The sequence below is a fragment of the Primulina tabacum genome, chromosome 1, assembly GCF_025594145.1.
Source record: "Primulina tabacum isolate GXHZ01 chromosome 1, ASM2559414v2, whole genome shotgun sequence".
NCBI classification, from domain to species: Eukaryota; Viridiplantae; Streptophyta; class Magnoliopsida; order Lamiales; family Gesneriaceae; genus Primulina; species Primulina tabacum.
This window is the reverse complement of record NC_134550.1, coordinates 26,540,762-26,565,301: the sequence shown is the minus strand read 5'-3', so window position 1 is coordinate 26,565,301 and position 24,540 is coordinate 26,540,762. Positions and strand designations below refer to the sequence as shown.

At 35.4% G+C, this 24,540-nt stretch overlaps 1 protein-coding gene across 5 annotated transcripts; it reads left to right on the top strand.

Moving 5' to 3' along the window:
• Positions 1 to 3,982: 3,982 nt before the first annotated feature.
• Positions 3,983 to 11,607, top strand: LOC142543254 (RAF-like serine/threonine-protein kinase 20). Of its 5 annotated transcripts, none has more exons than XM_075650406.1 (10): positions 3,983 to 4,265; positions 5,091 to 5,218; positions 6,212 to 8,904; positions 8,994 to 9,065; positions 9,478 to 9,630; positions 9,792 to 9,955; positions 10,430 to 10,577; positions 10,739 to 10,861; positions 10,998 to 11,085; positions 11,309 to 11,607. In XM_075650406.1, exons 2-10 carry the CDS (start codon positions 5,197 to 5,199, stop codon positions 11,485 to 11,487), a joined length of 3,642 nt encoding a protein of 1,213 aa, XP_075506521.1. In that variant the 5' UTR covers positions 3,983 to 4,265; positions 5,091 to 5,196; the 3' UTR covers positions 11,488 to 11,607. The 5 variants fall into 5 exon arrangements, 4 of the variants coding, with proteins under 4 accessions (XP_075506521.1, XP_075506513.1, XP_075506539.1 ...); XM_075650398.1 differs by having other exon boundaries at positions 5,050 to 5,218; XM_075650415.1 differs by lacking the exon at positions 3,983 to 4,265 and adding an exon at positions 4,607 to 4,886 and having other exon boundaries at positions 5,050 to 5,218.
• Positions 11,608 to 24,540: the final 12,933 nt, after the last annotated feature.

Genomic DNA, 24,540 nt, shown 5'->3' with positions numbered 1-24,540 from the left:
TCGATGCAGGTGAGGATGTCTATGAGGAGACAGGAGGTGGCGACTAAGGAGCAGGCTTGGACTGAGCAGAAGGCTAGATCAAAGGACCGCCCACGTTATTTTAAGATTTTAAGCATGAAAATATTAATACTCTGATTTTATGTTTTGATGCGAGATGTTTTGAGCAAGCTTTTCTTTTAGCAAAAATTTTATTGGTGATATTTGATTTCAAATATTCTTTTTATGAACGATGAGTGACGACCGTATGGATTTTATTTTCGTATTCAAGAAATTTTTAATTTTTCCGCAAAATTTAAGTATGAAAAGTACGGTACGTTACATGCATAGTGAAAATGATCTACGTACTCCCAATCTTTCTAAACCACTTGAGCACTTATGGCTATTGACTCCTAAATTTTGTTGTTCAACTATGAAACTCTACCACTTTATGTGTTTACTGGTTGGTCCCAAATAGAAACAGAACTCAGGAGAGAGAAACTTGCGTTGACTTGTCGATTCGGAGACCCACATGATTTGCGAATAATATTGTCTGAAACACAAGCTAGAAAAATCTACAGCACATACGACCACACCTTGTGGAAAAATACAAATGTTTTGTGATGTTTTGAAAGGGGTATTAATGGATGTTGTGTCTTGACTAAGTGGATGTGGTTTACAAACCCGCTGAGGCAGGAGATGTCAGTTTGCTACTTCACCATCAAGCTATTTATTTTAAGACGTTCACTTTGTGTTTGTTCATGTTTTGGTTGTAGTCTGTAACCTATTTTGCTTGAGGGCAAGCAAAAGGTTAGTATGAGGGGGTTGACAGATGTGGTTTTTACATGTTTTATTGCATTAGTTTGTGTGTGTTTGCATTGTGCATGCGTACATTTCATTTACATTTTGTTCGTTTTAGAGTAAACATATGCATTTGATCATGTTTCACTTGTGTGTGACAAATTTGCAGGAAAAATGACCAGAAAACCGAAATCGGAGCAAAAGGTGCAAAAATGGGCAGAAAGACTGGCGCCCGAGCGGTAGAAATTTACCGCTCGGGCGCGAGAAGTGACTCACAAGCCAAATTACAGAAGATATGGCGCTCGGGCGGTAATATTCTACCGCCCGAGCGCGAGATTTATCCTCCGAAGAAAAAATGTCCAGAACATGTGGCGCTCGAGCGGTAATTTTCTACTGTCCGAGCACCACCTATTTTTGGAAAAATATCTTTGTCGATTCCTTACCTTAGTCTTGGGATGTGGATGAAATGGGAAGGATTTTTGGACGTTTTTGATTCATTCAGACTTTATTGGAGAGCCACCACAAGCTTTGGATAGAACTTTGCGCTTGGAGTGAAGATTCGAAGATTTCCGGGCGTCGTTCTTCGCAATTTTCGGCTAGCCTAGTATTTCTAATCTAGTTTTTATCATCTAAACTTAGTTTCGTTTATTTCTAATATGAATTCGAGTAGCTAAACTTTAAAATATTTGTTGGGATTTAAGGGGATCCTACCCCGAACTCTGATTTAGTTAATTCATATTTCGATTTGTGATTTATTCTTGATTATACTATTATTTTATCGTGTTGTTAGAGCGTAGCTAACTTTAACAATGTTTTTATATTGCGAGTGAGTTCGAGAGAATAACTTGTGATACGAATGAGTAGTATAATCCGTAGATCTACAATGTACATAGATATATGAAATTGGATACGCGTCGATATTTATAGTTCTAAGGATCGAAAACTAGGGGATTTCATAGACCGACATGCGATTCACTCTTGATAAATAATTAAAGACATTTAATTACTTCATTGAGTAGAATTAGTTTGGCATAACTCGAGAGAGTGTGTTCAATTGAATAGGAAATCCTGTCGGAAGCATACAGTCACTATCGAATGAATTAATTAATTAACGAGGGGTAGGTGAACCGAAATTCTCAACAAATTCATTTCTTATTGAATTTTAAATCAACCATTTTAGATATTATATTTCATTATTTAATTATTGAATCTTTTTATTTGCATGTTTATTCGAGCATAATAGTACTAAAACAACCAATCAATTTTCGTTGCTAAAGATTGAATAACTGAAAATAATAATTGTCAAATACAGTCTCCAGTGGAACGATACTCGTACTCACGTACATTATACTATTACTTGACATCGTGCACTTGCGATTAATTTTTGAGCATACAAAATCATATTTTTATTAAGGATTCTACAGTGCAAGTTTTGCTCGATCAAGACCAATTTTTCAAAAATCATACTTAAAAACACCTCATATTAAATAATTACAAATTATTCAATAAAAAAATATTTCCCTGATTATCCCCGGTCTCCATTCCTCGTTCGAGTGCGAAATGCAACTTATAATCCTAATGCATGAAATCTTAAAATAATCATAAAATAAACTCTAACCATGCAATAATCGTGCATTAAATACATAAAAATCATTAAACACATATTTTAAAATAAAACCTAGATTGCATGCAGTCGGGTTACGTATTTCGAATTTCTTAAACCTTATAGAATTCTTGAGCGATATCGAGTTTGAATCATCAGAAATAAGGTATATTGCGATCGAGTAAAGTATACGACATGTATACGAATCATTTAATATATGATTAGCTGAATTATGTGTAATTATATACTTATGTATCTTACTTGAATTATGTGACAGACATGATTAGTGAATCGATGTATAAAACAAATATTTTTTGAAATAGTTTTTTTACATATATCGATGCATGACATACACGTTGAGCCATGATCCTCGGATATCTTGATATCATTGGATTTTAATATTGATTCAGGGGTTATAATATGATACTATGAATATAGCTATTTGTTGTACCTATGATTGATAGGTTGAAATTTAGGATTTGATGACAATTTGTCGATACTGTCATATGTATATTTTCTTATCCTTGACTGAGACCTGTGTGCCTGCTCGAGCTTTAATAGTTTGATATCGATCGATTGATTCTGATATACGATCAGTGGATGTTCAATTGACCTTATATTATCACGACATGTGTACATTGCATATGCATCATATATCACTTTATAGATACATGTCGTTTTTATTCTAGTTGTTTCATACAGAGCATTTGTATTGTTTTTTGTGTGAAAAATGGCAAATACCACATGTTATCAGGAGAATAAATATTGCACTTCTGGAGGGAGTCACATATGAGTTGATGTTTGAGTCGTCTATCCGATGTATATATTTATGTGTATATATATACCCGATCATGTCACGTGGATATATATTGTTTGAATCTTTATTTGGTTTTGTTATGTGTTGACATATTTTACATTGTGATGTGTATAGAAGAGATTTTATATTATATTATATTATTATCATAGTCACAATTGTCATATTTTGAGCTCATTATAAAAAAAAAACACGTTTTCCCACTGTCGTTTTCCACATTCATTAATTAACTATGATCAAGTTGCATGTTGATAATGATTAAATGTTACAAGCCTCACAAATTATTTAGAATTCTCAATACAAAATTTAATAATTAAAAGTAAATTATTATACTGAAATTTGATTAATTAAATTGTTGTTTTATGTGAGATCGAACTTACTAACACTATGAACAAAGAAATTTATGTGTATAGATAAAAGACAATATAAGATTAAACACAACGTAGTTTTTTTTTTTTATCCTAATTTAGGTGGTGGGAAAGACTCGAACTTGACTCAATAATAGAGAATTCTGATGAGATCATTGTGCCAAACCATCGGTCTTCATCATGAAGTTTTTTTATTTTTAAAACTATTGGACTCATATACCATAATAAATATTATGGTCTTCACCTCAGGCACGGCCAGAATATTAAATAAAAAAATTCCAAAATATCACCAATGACTTGTAACCAATTTGACATAGTAAAATCTCAAGTTTATGGAGAAAACAGACCCCCAAAAAAAAAAAACCGCAGTTATTTAAATAGTGTAATAAATATATTATTAGCAACATAGATTTTTTTTTAAAAAATGGTTAATCTAAATTGAAGTGCGTACGAGGGAGAATACTCGTCTTCGTCAGCCCTGTGGCTTTGTATTCCAAAAGTGGTGAGCTTGAGAACAAAAACGAAACACCGATCATTCAAAGGAATTATTCAACTGTTCATATCAATATTTATCAGTAGAAAGAATTTTTTATTTGAGGGTCTGGGTTTGTATTCCTTGTGTATTTGGACATTGAAAATGAAGTTGCGACAATGGCGGATTCAGTCCACTGTCGGATTTCTGGCGCAACTTTAGTTTCTTGAGGTAAGAATTACTATTTTTGTGATCAACCGGTTAGGTTTTTTCAGACCATCTTTAAATTTCAAAGGCCAAGAGAGTTATTTCAGTACAGTTATTTTATGATTGTGTTGAAATTGGGGTTTACGTCGGGATCTTGTTTATTTGATGCTGAATAGTTAGTTTGATTGTGGAAAGCTTTTGTTTCAGTTGGGAATTCAGTGATCACGAGTCTTTCTTTGGATGACTTTGTCTTGGTTAGTAACATTTTTAGGATACGTCTCATTGTGTTTTTTTTTTCTTTTTGTTTTATGTTAGTTGTACGAGGGACTATAGAGATTACTATTACTGAAACGGTAGGAGTCCATTTTGTGGAGCAGGTAGGAAGAGAAGAAATGAAGGGTTTCTGGATTTTTAAGCAGTGAAGCTGTTGGTGGAATAAGAATTACCAATTATTGTTATAATGATCAGTCGATGTCAATGAATTTAGCTTTTGATGAGGAAGTATTTAAGGATGGACTGAATATTGATTCCACCCGCCAAGAAAAACATAAACACACGAAATGGCTGTGAATTGTGCTCATTGTCACCATATGTGCTAGAGAGTAGTTTCATCCCATTTTGATTTCTCATTGACTTCTCGTAGAGGTGTTATGCAATTTATTACCATGAAACAACCACTTTCTTCTTTAAAAATTATGCGATTGTTTATCATGTATGCTATTGTAATGCCCCAATTCGGACTGCTTGGATATTCAATTGAGAGTTTAATTTGCCTTGTCTTATAATGGGGATTTTGCTCAACCTTCAGGGCTGTTGCTTCATTTTCATTTGTTTGGGGTCTTACAACAGGCGAGCTTCAAGGTGGAGCTTAGAGTTGGAAGGTGGATTCTTTGTGGAACCCAAGCTGCAAGGAATCTTCACTTGGATTGCATTGAATGCTGTTTTTGAAGATATTATGCATTATGACATTAACACAGGTCGGGGAATATCTTTCCAAGTATTTTACACCTTTTGCATCTGGCCTTATATATTGTTTTGGGATAATACTTGTGTTATTTACTCTATTATTTTATTGTCAGAGCCATGCAGGTATATTCAAAATTTTTTGGATAATACTTGTGTTATTTACTCTATTATTTGATTGTCAGAGCCATGCAGGTATATGTATTACTTTTAGAATTGTAAATAAGACTATCTCTTTTAATTAGATCCATTTCATTAACAAGAAAAATACTTCCACTTTTATAATTAAACTTAATTAAATTTCATGTTAAAAACGAAGTCGTACCGTACCCTGCCCCACAGTTATCACTTTCGGCATTAGAACACAAGAGGACCCCCACATTGTTTTAAAGTGCATATGGTGCACATATGGGCCCAACGTATAGTAAGGTCAAATGTTTGAGCCAAGGTGCAAGCCAAATGACATCCCTTTAGTGAAATACGTGTTTTGGAGCATCTTCGAGCTCGATGTTTAGTTCAATTGCACCTTGTATGCGTGGATTGTGAATGCGAAGTATAATACACTGCAGATAAATATTGGTTCTATTGTTGTCAAGAATTTGTAAATACATATTAGATGCTAAGCATTATTATTTTCTCCATATCTCTATGTTCTCTAATATTATGTCATAATAATTCTCATTTTGGTGAGTGACATGCCTTGCTTTTGGCCTTCGGCTTTGTATCTTGTCTTCATGTCACACGAATCTCAGTGCACCTCGTGCTTTGCAATTCCAATAACTATTCCCTGCCTCCACCCACTGACTTCTATATATATATATATCATGTTCATACTGCATGAATTGTTGGCCATTTTTCAAGTTGGATGTGAAATATTCCTCTTTTAGGCTTTGAGCATCCTTCTTGATAATAATGGTGTTTCTGCATATCAACTTGAGCCAGAAATGTTCCCAAATTTGTACATTTATGTGCTATCATTTTTTTGAGTTGAATTCTTTGCTTGGCAGTAATTGCGGTGCTCCTTTGTGGCCTTTGCAAGTTATTCAGAGCAGTGTGGAATCAAAAGTTGTTTCCATTGAATTTGTTTTTCATTAAGGAGAGCTTCAGCCTTTTGAATATGGAACCATCAAAAAATCTCAATTTTGTACAACCCAGTCCCTTGGTACGTGGGAATGAATGTCTTGGTCATGAATCACAAGTTTATAAGTTGGATACTTCAGGTCATGCAAGTGCCAGTTTGAAGTTTCCGGAGATTATCTTTTCAGATCCTAAACCTGTGCATAACTTCTCTATTCAGACCGGAGAAGAATTTGCTCTAGAATTTATGCTTGACCGGGTCAATCCCCGGAAGCCATTTATTCCGAATATCTCTGGGGACACCAGGTATGCAGCTGGCTACTTGGAGCAGTTAAACATTATAGGAAATGTATGTACCAGCGCTGAAAGTGGTTCAGATATTTCCATGATTACCAGAGAAGAAAAAGGTTCAAGAGAATTTGGGCGAAATGATTTGTCTTTACTTGGGAACAAGGGTAATCTTGGGTATTCGCCATCTTCGCAATCAGTGCGACATTTATCATCGGATTACCACAGTGACCACAAACTTGTGTATGCCTCATCTGGATTATCTGATAGCTCATCAACAAAGCTGAAGATTCTCTGCAGTTTTGGTGGGAGTATCCTCCCTCGGCCTAGTGATGGAAAGCTCAGATATGTTGGTGGTGAAACACGCATTATCATAATAAGGAAGGACATTACTATGCAAGAATTATGGCAGAAAGCTACTGCAATTTATTTTGAAACGCAGACTATTAAATATCAGTATCCTGGGGAGGATCTTGATGCTTTAGTTTCTGTATCAACTGATGAGGATTTACTGAACATGATGGAAGATTGCCATGTTCTAGAAGATGGAGAAGGATCCAAAATGCTTCGAATGTTTCTATTCTCTATTGGGGATTTGGATGATGCTCATTTCTTTCTATCCAACTCGGATTGTGACACAAAGATAAAATATGTAGTGGCTGTCAATGGCATGGATAGCGGATATAGAAAAGGCTCCGTTCTACATGGCTTATCAAGCTTTTCTGGAAATAATCTAAATGAGTTGGAAGCACTGAATGTTGAAAAGGATACAAGTGGGACTGCCACTGAATTTATTGGTGAAAGTAACTTATTTGGCTATAATTTGCATACAGCTAATTATGGACTTTCTGAAAGTTCAGCACCACAATTTTCCTATGGGACAATGTCTCAGCAAAAAGATCTTGAAGGGAATCCCTTGAGCATCCCAGGAACACAGGTCACAGATGTGCAGGAAAATGAATCAAAGCAGAGAGTTGATAGTTCTATTCAAACTGAAAATGCAAGTAATCAAATTTTAACTAATGATCAATTTATTGCTTCACAGTCACGCGGTGGTAATTCAAAATCAAGTTATCCTGTTGATGAGTCATCAGTGATCATCCCTAAGCTGGGTAGAGAACTTTCTTCGAAGACTTTGAAAGTTGAGGGGATGGTTCCAGAACCTTTTCCAGTTTCTATAACTCTTGATGCTGTTAATCAGTTTCCTAATTCATCTGGAAATGATTATCAGATTTCTGAAACTCTACCTGTTTCTCAATCTGAAAACACCGAGTCTGATCCTACTGATTTAAGTTACTTTGAGTCCTCTTTTCCTCCCCAGAAGACATTTTATTCCGAGTTTATTCCTCGAGAACAGGCAGAGTTGCTCAGTAGAATATCAAAGTCCGATGATTCACATAGTTCTCAGTTTATTGTTAATCAACCAATAATTGATGTTGCTCATCAGGATTTAGTGACAAAATCTATTGAAAAACTTCAAAATGGAAATGTAGGTGATCCTACAAGGCCACCGATTGCTATTGACAAGTCTAAACTCGTCGTGCCTGAAGCCCTTGATGATTGGTGCACTAAACCTCATATTATGAGGCAGGATGATCAAATTGATGATCAAGGTTCTGTGTGTGATCAAGCTCTTAAGTCAGAGGCAGAAGCTGGATTGAATCTACCTGCGGTGAGCCATGAGGATTCAATTAAAACTTCTGAAGGTCGAACAACTGATTGGGATGATGAGGTTGGCAGTCAATCCATTGCTAATGATGACCACGGACGTCCTCGAATTTCTACACTGACAGGAGCTATGGAAGAATCCAGTGTTGATGTTCCCAGAACGGAACAGGGTGACATAATCATTGATATAAATGACCGTTTCCCTCGTGATTTTCTCTCTGATATATTTTCAAAAGCTATTATCTCTGGTAGTTCATCCCATATTGCTCCTCTTTTGAAAGATCGAGCAGGTATGAGCATTAATATTGAAAATCATGAACCTAAAAACTGGTCTTTCTTCCAAAGATTGGCAGGAGATCAATTTGCTAGAAGGGACGTTTCTCTGATTGATCAGGACCATGTATTTTCTGCCGACCTTACAAAAGTTGAAGAGGAGGCTCCTTTGGCATACGACTTCGTTCAGCTGGCTAGAGAGGGGATTGCTCGAACTCACAGGGAATTGCAGGATAACTCTGATGTAGAAGATCCAAAAGGCTTCCCTGATGGAGATGAAGCTGTCTCGATAGCTCTTCATTCCAATTATAATGCATCACAAGTGAATGCTTGTGAAGGCATGCAGGATAATGATTTGATGGACAATATGAGAATTCAAGCCTCAGATTATGAGGTATAATTTATGTTTCGTGACAAAAATAGTCCTTACTTCATCGTACCTGGTTTTGCGTGGAATGTCTCTGAAGCTTATCAATATTTCAGGAAGGGATAGGAAATATTGGCTTACCTCTTTTTGATCTCTCTTTGGTGGATTTTGATATACACTCGTTGCAGGTTAGGACCAATTTTTGGACTTATGCACATAGTTTGAATGATGTTCTTTCATTTTTATATTACTTTTAAAAGTTTCTGTCCATAAGGCGCCACAAAGTATCTTATCATTTCTTGGTCTTATTTTGGATTATTCTCTTCGGTTTGTCCTTTCATGTGGCAACCTGTAATGTATGACGCCTGTTTAGTCTTCTCGAAGTTAAATAATGCTAATCCACAAAATCTCTAGCTCCTTTTCAGTTTCACAAGATTTGTCCATCTTAGTGAATAGTGAGTCAATTAGCTGTTTCCTTGTTTCAACTGTTTAAATGATGAATCGTGAACTAGGGTAAAATTTGAAGTTTAAACTTTATAGACCAACTCGATTATGACTACCGATTATAATGTCGTAACTTTTTTAGCGGCTTATTTGCAGATCATAAAAAATGCAGATCTTGAAGAGTTGAGGGAACTTGGTTCTGGCACATTTGGGACTGTATATCATGGAAAATGGAGAGGCTCAGATGTAGCAATTAAACGAATAAAGAAGAGTTGCTTTATTGGTCGACAATCAGAGCAAGAAAGACTGGTAATAGTCCTTAATACCTCGAATTTCAGGTTCTGTTATTTCGCCAATATATGATTATTGAAGGAATTAAATTTTGTTTCGTACTTTTGTTATCTCATGTTATTATTATATACATCTTTTTTAGCCTTGATAAAATGGCTATAGACATTATCCACTTTCAGACCTTTGAATTTTGGAGGGAAGCTGAAATTCTTTCAAAGCTTCACCACCCCAATGTTGTAGCATTCTATGGTGTTGTACAAGATGGACCAGGGGCGACATTGGCTACTGTTACAGAATACATGGTTGATGGATCTTTAAGACATGTTTTACTCCGGAAGGATAGGTACTGTTATATGACTCCTACGTTATATGACTCCTACAACCGTGTGATTAAATCTGAATGAAGTGATGCTGTTGCTTCCGATTGGACTAGTATGACCATAGATTTAGTTAATCAATTAGTATCTGCTTAAATTCATTTGTATCAATTTACTTGATTTGATTTTTATTAAATATGATTTATAGGATATCTAAATTAGGCAGGTTAATATTTTTCTTTGCTTGATTCTCTGGTGAGATATGCTCATTGTACCTATAAAAAGATGTATTATTCTCATTTTATAATATATACAAACAAGAATGATTTTCTCTCATTTTATAATATATACAAACAAGAATAATTTTCTCCATTTTTACCTTTAATGACAATATAGGAAAAATCTTGCACGGAGATATTTACCTGGATTGTTCCTCCTGTTTTCCCCAACTTTTTCCCACCATGATGTGCATATCAAACTTGTGTGATGCAAATATACAGGCATCTTGATCGCCGGAAGCGGCTCATCATTGCAATGGATGCAGCTTTTGGTACGGAGTATCTGCATTCAAAGAATATAGTGCACTTCGATCTCAAATGTGACAATTTGTTGGTTAACCTGAAAGATCCTTCAAGACCTATATGCAAGGTTGTCCAATGGAAACTCACCCCTTTACCTTTAACTAGAAGCTAGATGACTAATGATATCCTTCCTTGCTCTTTTGGTACATATTCAAGAAATTTAGATTTTTGGATCTGTTATTGATATCATGGTATCGAGTTAAGTTCTCATGCTGCCATGCATGTCAGGTTGGAGATTTTGGTCTATCAAAAATGAAGAGGAACACCTTAGTTTCTGGTGGAGTAAGGGGAACTCTTCCGTGGATGGCTCCAGAGCTGTTAAATGGCGGTAGCAATAAAGTTTCTGAGAAGGTCAACCACCCTCCCCCCTTTTAAATCTCTCTTTCTATGGTTTGTGGAAGTTTCTTTAACAATTATGACTGTAGTATCACTATTACTTTATATATTCTACCGTATTGTATACAAGTACCAATGGTTCTTGTTACAGGTGGATGTCTTTTCATTTGGCATTGTCTTGTGGGAGATACTCACAGGAGAGGAGCCTTATGCCAACATGCATTATGGTGCTATCATAGGTTTGTAATTTCACTTGTTATCAGTTGTAAATGTTGGTTCAACACACAATAGTTTTTTGCCGTTATGGCTTGTGTTGGTCCAAAAGGCAGCTTCACGTTTCGTTTTTTCATTTTCTAACATCTGTAATATCAAAATCTGGATTCGGATAGTATATTTTAGCATTTTTATTTTCATATTAATTTGAAATTCCAAAGTTGACTCGTGCTTTCTTCCTACTTGTAGGTGGCATTGTGAGCAATACTCTGAGGCCACCCATTCCAAGCTACTGTGACCTAGAATGGAGAAGATTGATGGAGCAATGTTGGGCCCCGAATCCTTCTATGAGACCATCTTTTACAGAAATCGCTAGTCGGTTGCGTGTGATGTCTGCCTCTGGTCAGAGTCGGAAGGTGAGTTCATAGGCATTATGGTCTGATATCATATGTATAAAAGTAATAGATTGTTTAATTAAATTTTACTGTGGTAAGTACTATTTCCGAATTCTTACACTATTATGTAAATATATAAAAAGTTTTTGGTGATATTTTTTGGGTCATCTCCAACCCAAAAATAAGTTTTGCACAAGTTTTGCACTAAAATAGTGTAAGTTCTACATCAAATATAACTTTCATTTTCAACTCATTTATTTCAAATTTTATATTATATAAAAGAATATTTTTTTACATATATTATTTTTTTATTATGTAGTTAATATCTATTTGTAAATTTAATGATTACTATTAGTATGATATAAAAAGATTATATCATCACACAAATTATTAAAATGATAAATAAATTGAATGCATAAAATTCAATTAAAAAACATATGCATTCAATTAAAGAACATGATATGTTTTATATTTGTACATATTACCGTGCATTATTATCTATCAAATTATAAATTATTTATCAATTATTTATAAATAAAAAAATATAAAGCTTTTGCACCGAATTCTCTGCCCCAAATTTGGTGCAAGGGAGGATAAAATAGTGCCCCCATTGCATTTTGGTGCTTGAAGATGTCCTTAGAGTATTTGGTTTGAGATTTACCATCAAAAGTGCCAGTTTTCCAATTCTGATGCTGTCAAAATTATGGAAGTTAGGATAATGTACTCGAATGAAAATTTACCTTTCTCGTGCAGCTTTTCATCCAGAGAAAATTGAGGATGTGGATATATATATATTTTTTCGCCAGCCCTGGATTCGCCAAACCCTTCCAGGGCTGGCGGTGTTTAGTCAAAATAAATAAATAAACTAAGTCAAATAAATTTTTAAGTAGATTTTCTGATCTTCCGCTGAAAGAACTGATATTTTGAAAATATTAATAATGTTTTGAAACTGTTTTATTTTTCTTTTGTTAAAATATATGTATTGAATACTATAATTTGCTTATTGAAGTTATAATATGTTTAAAGCCATTCAATAGTGTGTCAAAATGAGTCCACACAAAAAGCGATTATGAATTTTTTGGAACAATACTAATCTATGAAAATTTCATCTGTTCTATTTCAAATAAAAAAAAAAAAACTAATCGATATCAAATTTACAAGAATAAAAAATGAAATCTATTCAATATGGAATTGAGAAGCCTAAGAAAGAATGCTGAGAGAGACAGTGAAAACAAATCGATATCAAAATCCACCAAAGAGAGATCAAAAAGAGGTAAGCCAATATTTCCTATAATAAAAAATAAAATCTATTCAATATGGAATTGAAAAGCCTAAGAAAGAATGCCTCGTTACTTACGAGAAGGCGCCTGGGCAGCTCATGAACTTTGACAAGTCAGCCTTATCATTTAGCCCTGGTACCAATAAAATGCTGAGAGAGACAGTGAAAATAATTTTTACTATCCCAGTGGTTCAACGTCATGATTTCTATTAGGTCCTACCAGCGGTATCCATGAATAGTAAAAAGCTCCAATTTAAACATCTGGTAGAGAAAGTGGTGAAGCGTATCCAAGGGTGGGGAAACAGGTGGTTCTCTACAGGCGGTAAGGAGGTTCTCATCAAATCAGTGTTGCAAGCAATTCCGTCCTTCGCTATGTCATGCTTCAAAATTCCTGCTCTTAATTGTGATGAGATTGAAAGTGAATGTGCAAGCTTCTGGTGGGGGGTGGAAAATGGCAAACGGAAAATGCATTGGCGTACCTGGAACTCTCTCTGTCACCCTAAAAAGAGGGGCGGACTGGGATTCCGAAAACTGGTGGAATTTAACCGCTCGCTTCTCGCCAGACAGTTGTGGCGCCTCATTCAACATCCAGACTCCCTGGTTTGCCGAATTCTTAAGGGCAGGTACTTTCGGTATGGGTCAGTGTTGGAAGCAGGTCTGGGGAGTAACCCATCTTACATGTGGAGATCATTGTTGTGGAGCAGAGACCTCCTATCCAGTGGGCTGATTTGGAGTGTTGGAGATGGGCATTCAATTAATATTTTTGCAGATAAATGGGTACCAAGTATTCAGTCTAATGTTGGACCCCCGTTGATACCGTGGGCTCGCGAGGTAACAGTGAGTGCATTAATCAAAGATGGTGCCTGGGATACGGAACTAATCTATGCCAATTTTAATCCGTATATAGCTGCTGAAATTCTCAAAGTACCACTACCTCATTCTAATTTGCGATACTCGCTTTTCTGGCGTTTTGACCCTAAAGGCAAGTACACAGTGCGCGATGGTTGTCGTCTGCAACGTGGTCTTTACTCAGTGCCGGAGCATCAATCGGTACCTTCCAACGAAAAATGGTGGGCATTTCTCTAGGGTCTCTCGTTGCTGCCCAAGATTCGACTATTCTGGTGGAATATCTCCCATGACTGCATTGCTACCAATTTGAACTTGGCTAGACATCACGTCCCGGTAAATGAAGCATGTGACTTATGCAAGTTCCCTTATGATTCAACGTGCCACTCTTTATTTTTCTGTTCTTATATTAAACACCTCTGGAAGAACACTGCATTTGCGTATCTGCTGAGAGCCGGAAAGTGGGCTTGCACTATGGACATCTGCTTGTGGATCATGATCAATTATCTAAAGAGGAATTTGCGAATTTTGCTACGCAAGCTTGGGCTGTCTGGAAAGTTAAACAAAAATTTCTGCATGGTGACAAAAGGGGCTCGATTAGTATGGATTTGGGTTGGAGCTCAGCCTTCCTTGCCGACTTTCGTAAAGCAAGTGAATCAGGAAGGCCAAGTATGAAGAATGAGAGGGGCAAGCCGGAAAAGTCTTGGGTACCGCCGACTGAGAGCACTTTAAAACTTAACGTAGATGCAGCGGTAAACGCCGAACTTAACCAATACAGCATTGGGGTGGTTGTCCGAGACAAGCAAGGTCCGTTGCTGATGGCTTTTGGCAAGCAAATTAATCCACCAATCTCTGTAGTACATGGCGAACTGTTGGCAATTAGGGAGACATGAATTTTAGAGATGTGCATGTGGCATCAGACTCTCTTTTGGCAGTGCAAGCAGTCACTTCCGACCGAGAGAACCATGGATACACTGGAGCTTGTGCAGCAGAGATTATGCCCATGCTGAAGAAGCCAGTGGTTTCAGATATTGTGCATGTTCGTAGAGACGCCAATAGAGTAGCGCATAATATTGTTCATTTTGCTTATTCTTTCCCTTCATCTTTTGTTTGGGTGAATGACGAATTTTCTTCTTGGTTGGGTAGGCTTGTAAAGGATGACTTTAAGTAATAAAATTACGAGTTTTCCCTTCCAAAAAAAAAGCCTAAGAAAGTGATAAGATTGATTAAAGCGATTTTTTAAAAATAAAAAGTAAATACTTATTTTGATTCTCTCCGATCTCCATGGTGGAGACATTTGATATTTTCCAGTATTATTTTTTCAACATTGATGGCTTGAACGTCCTGTTTCAATTAGATATATTTTTTTTCCCAAAAAGTTAAATTAGTCACGTCTTTTATTTTTCCTTTAATGGAGTCATTAATTCTGTAACGTCCCAAATTTTTTATTTCACATGAAAGGTAAAATAAATTAAGAAATATTTTCTTAAAATAATATTCCGAACCTCTTGATAATTTTTTTTCTAAAAAAAGAACCATAACCTATTCCCAGAAATTTAATTTCAAAATAATGAAGTTGCTGAAATTTTCATATAATTTTAAAATTATAAGCAGAATATTCAGGCTCAGATAACTGTCTACTGCTCAGGACTATGCCTTCCAGAACGTCACTGTATTCTCAATTTTCATCGCTGCACCAAAAGCACGTAGGGCCCAATGTCGGCATAGGAAAACCAATTTTTTTTAAGCCCCGCATCCCACACTTGGCTCATAACCCAAAACAAACTTTAAACAATTTTCATTTTCATCTTCCCATGTCTTTGCGGTAGAGAAAAAGAAAAATCAACAACACTAGGACTGAAGCAACCGGTCGATGATGATCTTATAATACATTGTTGTTGGCAAAAACTTGTGTGAGACGGTCTCATGGGTCGTATTTTGTGAGACGTATATCTTATTTGGGCTATCCATGAAAAAATATTACTTTTTATGTTAACAGTATTACTTTTTATTGTGAATATCGGTAGGGTTGACCCGTCTCACAAATAAAAATTCGTGAAACCGTCTCACAAGATACCTACTCATTATTTTTTGTATGGAATCAAGATATTAGGTCCATAACTGACCGAAAGAATCTAGTGAGCCTAGTGACTCCTCAAGAACATTTAATAATAACAAATAACATGTATACAAATAAAAAAAATGGATATATTTCATAAGTAGACAATTTTTAACCCCTTAAACATTTTTCAAAAGAAGCGTTAAATATGCTTAAAATATCGTCATCCTCGTATTTTGAAGTAACTCTGCAGAATGGTAAAAGCACACCAAAACTTCATACCGATGTCCTAAACTTGTGTAGACATCTTGAACTGAAGGCCAAAATCCAAAACTCATTAATTAAATTTGCAGAAAGAAGCCAAACTGACATATTAGAATTGTTCAAAAATGTCTTGACTAGGTAAACTGAATGGTAAATAGGCACAAGTTTGTTTCTGGAAATTCGGAGAACTCAAGCTTCTAAGTCACCACTTCTTCCTTTTGGGAAAACTTACACTAGAAGCCTTTGATCTTTACAAGTAATTTGCAAAAGACCCAATTTAGTTTGGACATAACAGTGCCAAAACTAAAACTCATAATCTACTCAAATGAACGAAAAAACAGTATACAAATTATTCTCGAATATAATGAATTACAAATAATTCCTATCACTTAATGATTCTCAATAATCAGATACAATACTTTGTAAAGTGTTCTTGAGTGTATGATCAATTTTGCTTGAACTTGTAAGCTTGAAACAAATAGCTGTTGTAAGTGTATATTGTTGTTCTTGTAACTTGGTATACAATGATCAACTAATCTCCATATCTATTTATAAATTTCAAACTACAATGGTCACAAACTTCATAAAAAAAATATATTGTGTCTTTTGTCCGGGTCATCATTCTCTAACATCCGTACAAGATGTAGTGCAGTTGAATTTGGTTGTGTTAGTAAGGTACAGAAAAACTTAACCAATAATCCATTTAGCCCTTTGGTGTAAACTGGTGTCCTTGAGAATGAATGATAATCTCTAAATTGATAGCTTGATAAAATTATTTGATAATAATCAGTTTTGCTCTGAGTTAGTAAAGCAAAGTTGGTGGTGCTGACAGAACAGCTCTGAAACCCTATCAAGTTTGTTAATAATCAGTTTTGCTTGTAAACTGGTTTGCTCGTAATAATCAGTTTTGCTCTGAAACCCTCGATTATTTTCACCAAAGTTTCTTGTTGGTGGTTGCTTGCAGAATTGCATGAACTGCTGAAATACGTCCAACATGTTTCTTGGATTTTTCTCTCGATGTGCATTATATTGCCCTTCTTTTGGTTTCTTCTAGCTTTCGAGCGGTGCCCTTCATCACGGTTAGAGAATTTATTTCGTTTTGCGATTGATGATGTTGATTCATCTTGATTCCTAGCTCAATAATTATTTCGAAATGAAAATTTAAATCGTTTTTCTTTTAAAACAAGATTTCGTAATATACATAAATCAATATCAATTTAGAAAGAATTTTTACACTACTACCAGCACTTTTTGATCCAAAATTTTTGATTACGTAATCCTCAGTTTTGTGGTCAAACTAAGACTGATATTTTATCCTATTTTATTACTCATTATCTGGAATATTTGGACAAAAAGTTAAACACTAAGAGGCTTTCACTATAAGTCATATCCATAAAAATCACAAAAATATAAAATCTTATGCATTTTTTTTATAACCAAAAATTATTTCAAGATAAACATGAGGGGCTCTGATACCACTTGTAGGCCTCCCAAAATTATAACGTTATCATTATATTCCACTTGCAGTAGCGGAAGCATGCACAATCCTTTAATTTATAAAAGATAACAAAAATATGAATTCCATGCAGGAGTCATGATCTTGCTGGGTCAACAGTTTCATTTTTATAATTTCAATCATATTTGGAGTCCTGAAATCATGTAGCTGAAATTTACAATAAACATAAAAAATAGAGGTTAAGTTTTTGGGGACTTAGTGAGGGAATAAATTGGGTTAATATATTTATAAGAAGTCAAGGGATAATTTATCAGTGAAATAATGCAATATGAGATAACATGTATCAGTAGTAACGTATCGTTATGGAAATATAATGTCAAGTGACATGCAATGACTGTTCAGGGTCCTGAATAAAATAGCGTAGGCTAAAGAGGTGGCTCTCACAATATTCGGTGTAGCACTATTTCTCACGTACTCAAGTAGAATACATACAATCGATTATTTACGTGCCAATGTGAGCTCACATTTCTGGACCGAAGTCACGTTATTCAGATCAACCATATACCAATTTCTAAACATGTTCATTGGACTCACAATTCCACGTCGAAGCCACGTTGACCAGTAAACTAGCAATCTGGTACATAGACCGTAGCCCAAGCTCAATTCGTTTGGTCAATTCGTTCATTCAGTCATTCAATCAATAATAGTCAATCAATAATTAGTCAAGAACAAATAAATGCAGATATTCAAATATGCAGTACAATGTGACAAATAATTTGTGACATACACAATATCATGCAATATATGAATAAATCAGTAGTTTATAAACTTCACTGTAAATTTCAGGTCAAATGCAAAACTTTATTTTTGAAGAAATCAATAGGAAAACCTCACCTTGGTAGCTTTTTCTTGTCTCGGTTTCAATCCCAAGCCAAGAAAATTTCTTAAAATATAATTCGAGTAATTTTACAGTAGTTAGGACCAGTAATAGATGTTGGAACCTGAATTTTCTACAAGACTTGTACCAGGTAGTTTTGAATAAGACTTAAATAATTCATGTTAATTAAGATATTTCTCCAAAATGACCAAAATTTTCAGGAATGCCTAAAAATAATGTAGAAATGGTTGGAAGTCGAAAATCGTAAATTCGAGGCAGCGCGTGAGATTCACCCGTCGGTTCATCAGCATGTGGCCGTTCTGGTGGCCACGCACGAGTGTATTTTTCCAGGTGGATGTATTTTGAGATGATCTATAATTGTGAGGCTCATTTACTCTAATGACAATTAATGATCAAACAATAATTATTTGATTTAAATATGCAGCGGAAAAAGTATTTAAAATACTTTAAAACGGACCTCAGGACCTAGAAAAATTTCGGCATGACCTCCCCGTAAGTAGGATATCCCGAAAAACTCAAGCAACCGTTTATATCAAAATATACTCCAACTAGAGTCATTAAAACAAAAATCGAAGTTAAACAACCTATAGTCGCACTGGCCAAGACTAAGCAGAAATTAAAACTTACCAAATACTCACCAGATCATAAAATCACATAGTCGACTCAAAACATAACAAGAACAACCAAATATCACTACAGATACACGGGGCATCTCCCCGGCAAATAAAATACAACACAAGACTAAAACAAACTCAAGACATACATATAAACTAACTAGGAAAATCCACTGAACAGAACCAAGCAATCCAACCGCAATCCCGAGCTCCACTGGCGGAACCTCGGCCTGATGCTGCAAAACGACTCGGGAGATCTACCATGATGCCCAATAGCAACCACAGTAGCCCCCCCAGAAAACAACTGAGGTTAGGATTCTGGTATGAAACAGTTCAACAATAACAACAATAATCATAAATCATGCATAATCATATAATAAAATGTAATGTGCAATGCATGAAAGGCTCAACGAATAATCAGGATAACAGGAGCCAACAAACGGTACAATAACAACTGGAATAATGCTTGAGCAACAACAAAGGGGATCTACATCGTCATGCAGCTAAAACCACCTTGCCAAGTATGCGAGGTATGCCAAGTTGTGCTGAATAACACCCCTGACTCGGCCTCCATACAACTGATACGGTATAACAGGATGGCACAACAGAACGAACTAGATTACACAATCTCAGCGCTCACCTCAAAAGGCTACACTAACCACGGGATTGTTCAATCACATCTACGGTCTCATGTGTATATGCCTATCAGCCACACTATGATCTCGAGATAAACAACAGTGCCAGATAACAATGGATATCAACAATGGGCTAACAAGAACGATAGGGCTCAACGTGAATGTCATAACAGTATGCCATATGCTAAATGCCAATAATATGTCACAATAATAAACATATATCACAAAGAAGGCATTTAACAAATTACAACAATCATAGATACGATCAGTGCAACACAGAATGACAATTAAACATAATTTATATTTTGCCGTCGTATGTTACCGAGCTGTAACATACCTATACCAATTTGACAATCCAATAACAACTTCACTTCAAGACTCTCGGCCCAAACAAAACAACAATAAGCCGATCATGAAAACTATATTCCATACCAATGTCCGATTTGGCACAAAAGAGCAAAAAATTCGTATCTCGTTCAATATTAACTAAAATCAACCATACCAATGTCCGATTTGGCACAAAAGAGCATAAAATTCGTATCTCGTTCAATATTAACTAAAATCAATATCCGCCAATTGAAAATGAAAGATAACTCGAATATCTAATTTTTTCATAGATGAAACCATCTTTCAAATCTCAGAAGATTAATCACAGAATTATAAAGAACAACCTGCCACTCAACAAATTTTCGGACAGAAATCTCCTACTGAGCAGTTTCTGAAAAACCATCGTAACTTGCACAATTCTTATTGGAATTTAACAATTCTTATATCATTTCAAAGACAAGACATAGCTCTACAACTTCCATTTGAATCATAAGTTCAGAATCTGACTGAATATATGCCATAATCCTGAAATACAGTAGGTGTTTTACATAGCACAATTTCAGAATTCGATATTGGCACATTTTGGTAGAAAAAGCATAACAAATCCGTTTCTAATCAAAAACTCATTACTCTAGTGGCTATAAACAACAAACATAAAGCACTACAAAGTTTGTTTAGGTCATTTCTACAAATTCAAACTACAAAAATCCCAGCAACACAAAAACTCTCACCCAAAAATCGGAAGAATTCGTGCAGAAACAGAGCACTGGAACAGCAGCTTTGATCTACTCGTATCCTTGCTCAAAATTCGCGATTTATGGCTTACATTGAAGCTTAGGATGTTAGAAAGACAACCCTTCAATAATTTTTGATTTTCGAGTTGGGACGGAGGAGATATCGCGACTTTACCACAGCTGCTCCTCAAGTGACGAGAATTGGGGTTTCCTTCTTTCTTTTCTCTTCCTTCTTCTCTCGTTTCTTGTCTTTTGAATGAGGTATGTGTGTATTGTATCCATTTAATAATAATAATTGATCACCAAAATAGTAACTCAAGCCCATTTATCCCGATCTGTATTTAGTTTGCTCTCGTGTGTTATTTAAACTCTATATGTATTTTATATCGTTAAATTCACCGATATTCTAAAATACATATTTTTAACACACTTCTTGAATTTATTTGGCATAAATAATTATTTAAATTTACAACCCAATAATTATTCTAATTATGCCAAATTACTGGATAATTAATTACAGGGCCTTACACTTCTCCACCCCTTAAAAAAAATTTCGTCCTCGAAATTTCTGTTTATACACATACATCTTACACACGATACGAAACCAAAAATATATTACTAAGAATCAAACAGATATGGGTAATTTGCTCTCATCTTCTCTTCTGTTTCCCACGTTGATTCTTCTACACCATGCCTCGACCACTGAACACGTACAAGTGGTATAACTTTATTGTGTAAAACTTTATCTTTACGATTCAAGATACAAACAAGATACTCAATATACGATAGAGAAGAGTCAAGTTCAACCTCATCAGGCTGAATCACATGAGACGGATCGGGCTCATACTTACGCAACATAGAAACATGGAAAACATCGTGGATGCCAGACAAGGACTGGGGCAAATCCAAACGATAAGCGCAAGTCCCAATACGCTCAACAATCTCGTAGGAACCAACGAAACGAGGTGACAACTTACCTCTCATGCCAAAACGAATAACACCTCTAAACGGAGAGATTCTCATAAACACAAAATCTCCAACTTGAAATTTTAGAGGTCGACGACGTCTGTTAGCATAACTAGCTTTTAGATATTGTGCAGCTTTCATTCTCTAACGAATTAACTGGACTTTATCATGCATTTCCTGAACAATGTCAGGTCCAGTCTGTTAGAGTAGGTGCCCGTCGAGCCAAGTGTTAGCCGAGTATTCACAATGAAACTCTATGTATAAACAATCTTTATTTTAATAATATTTGAAATTATTGTTTTGGCACATCTTTATCTGTATACCCATGCTAGTTGCATAGATAAAGTCCTTGAATATACAAATATTAGAAAGAATATGATATGCTCATATGATGAGTATCATGAAACTTATATTTGGAATACTGTATATTCTAAACAGTTCCTAGTCGATTCAGCCGTCGCTAAGAAGGATATATGCCGCTCGAGTTTGAGACTAGTATCTGCGATATGAGTACTATGTTTCATTTGTAGGGGACATTGTGATGTCCGAGCATGCAGATAGGTGCTCTAGGTAGAGTGCACTGAACAACCCTCCATATAGGACTTTCCAAGTGGTTCTCACTTATCGAGTAGAAACGTCCTAGTTAATGGTTGTACACCATTAGTCCTTATGACCCGGGACAACATTGAGACTCTATGTGCTAGCATTGCACTTTGACTTGTTTACCGATTTTAATGGGGTCATCAGGTGACAAGGTTGGGTTTTTGTTGAAACATATAGGACTCGATGCATTGTAATCGGGGATTCACCGCTTACCTTCGGGTATGGATATCCTATGTAATCTCATGTATATGTAGTATGAAATCTCTGATCAGAATATGGTGGTAATTATGAAATGGCTTTCATATATTACACCATTGATGCAACTACGACATGACACATAGTATCGATTCTTTGACAGCTCTCAATATACCAATAGTTGTCGAATCGGTTGGGATATCTGAGTTGAAGGGACCGTACTGTACGCTAACCATAATTGAATGGTTCTTGCAGGCACTATCATTTGATACCTAGGGAATCATGTAAGCGATGCTGCTAGGCATTTAACATGATTGGTTGGGTACTATCAGACTTGAGTTCCGATGTTCTTATTATCAAGGAGTTGATAAATAAGAATGGAGCAATTGAGGTATGCTCATATAAGGACATGTTTAGTCCCGAATCACATGGAGATGTGAACCCACGGCTAGTTGTATCAATGAACCATTGAAGGACACACAAGTGCTAACTTTCTAAATCTCGTTGAGAAGTGAAAATAGTTCAATGTGTTGAACGGCTTATAAAGAGTTTATAAGCGTAAATAAAAATAGAAGTATGTCTTCTATAAGGAGAATGTAACTTTTAATTTATCGAAGTGTTCCTAAATTAAAAGTTGGCCTAACAAATAATGTATTTGAAAATTGTGATTTTCATAAACATTATTATGAACTAAATTAAATTAATTCAAGTGTTGAATTAATTAAGCACTAGTGAGCCTAGTAGAATTCAAATAATTAAATTAATTCAAGTGTTGAATTAATTAAACAATATTGGGTCTTGTAGAGCCCAATAGGAAATAATTATTCGATTAGTGGGCTTGAGTAAAATCAAGTAAAGTTTAAATGGTATCAAATATGTTTGAAACATTTAAATAAAAGTCCATGTGCTTTGTAATTGTTACAAGCCCAAATAGAATTTCATGCTTGGGAGGTGAAGGGTTGGAGACTACTTTTTCAATATCCAAGGCATGATATGCACATGCATACTTTTGCTTTTTCATACACCAAGAAAAAATTAACTCTCCTCTCTCTCAACATAGCAAGGGCCGAAATATTGAAGCTATCATCTCCTTCATTTTTGTTTCTTCAATTGTTGAAGATTGCATACACTTTTCAAAGAAAAATGCCTTACATTTTCTAGTGCAAGTGTAAGGTGGATCTTTCTTGTTGGTGGCGGGCTTAATTTTGAGCAAGATGTGCTATTGGAAGCTTGAAGATTTGTCTTGCCATTGAAGAGCTTAGTTGTTTGACAACTAAGTTGGAGCCATCATCAATCTTTTAAGATTGATAGGTAATTTTCTAAAGCACTCTATGAATGTCATTTTGTGTTTTATTGTATTTGCTACACACTATAGTGTTTAGGGTGCTCGGTTCTTGTATGAAAATAATTTTGAAACTTCCGTTGCGCAAGCAAGCACCTTAAACCATCCCCTTTCAAGTGGTATCATGAGCTATGGTTACTATTTTGTGTAGCATATACATGATATTATATTGAGGTCAATTTCTAACCGCATGAGACAATCAAAACAATAATTAGAAGGCTGGATTTTGGGGCGGTTTTGGGCATCAAGTTGCTGCCCGAGGGGCTGCCCGAAACGGGCAGCAAGGGCAGCCCCCGAACAGCCAGCCCCCTTTGAAAATTTTTAAAAAAAATTTTTTGGTAAGTTGGCCGGAATCCGGCGACGGAGCTAGTGTTTCCAAAAGTGTTTTGGAATATCAAAGTGTCATGGGCCTTGAAGTTGTTGGGCCATTAGATGGCTAATACAATTTGTGAATTTAAATGGGCCAAAATGTTTTTGGTGAAAAATGATTTTTTGGGCCCTTAAGTCTAAATTTACAAAATTTGTACATATTTTCTCATGAAATAAATAATTGAAGTTGGAATTTAATTATTTATAGTAAATTGTGATTTACAAGAAATTCGGTATAAATAAATTAATTAGAAAGTAGACAAAGGAGTTTGTATACTTTGTTGATTTAGTTTATAATCGTGGCGGTTAGTGATTGGATCAAGATATATAATATTGGATCAATTGATTATTGTGATAATTAATTGATGATGTATGATATATGATATTATGCATGAAGGATGATCAAAAGCCCAAGCTCAATTTGCTAGGTGTATGCTAGGATATTTTGTGTTGAATGATTGTAATAACTATCAATTTATAAAGTAGGCTAGGTTTATGG

What these genes read in the sequence shown, in the direction of transcription:
- LOC142543254 (XM_075650406.1), top strand. Translation starts at nt 5,197, where the DNA reads ATGCATTATGACATTAACACAG. An exon ending in CTTCAAGACCTATATGCAAG is followed by an intron (nt 10,578 to 10,738) that starts GTTGTCCAATGG and finishes CATGCATGTCAG; the next exon opens with GTTGGAGATTTTGGTCTATC. An exon ending in GCATTATGGTGCTATCATAG is followed by an intron (nt 11,086 to 11,308) that starts GTTTGTAATTTC and finishes TCCTACTTGTAG; the next exon opens with GTGGCATTGTGAGCAATACT.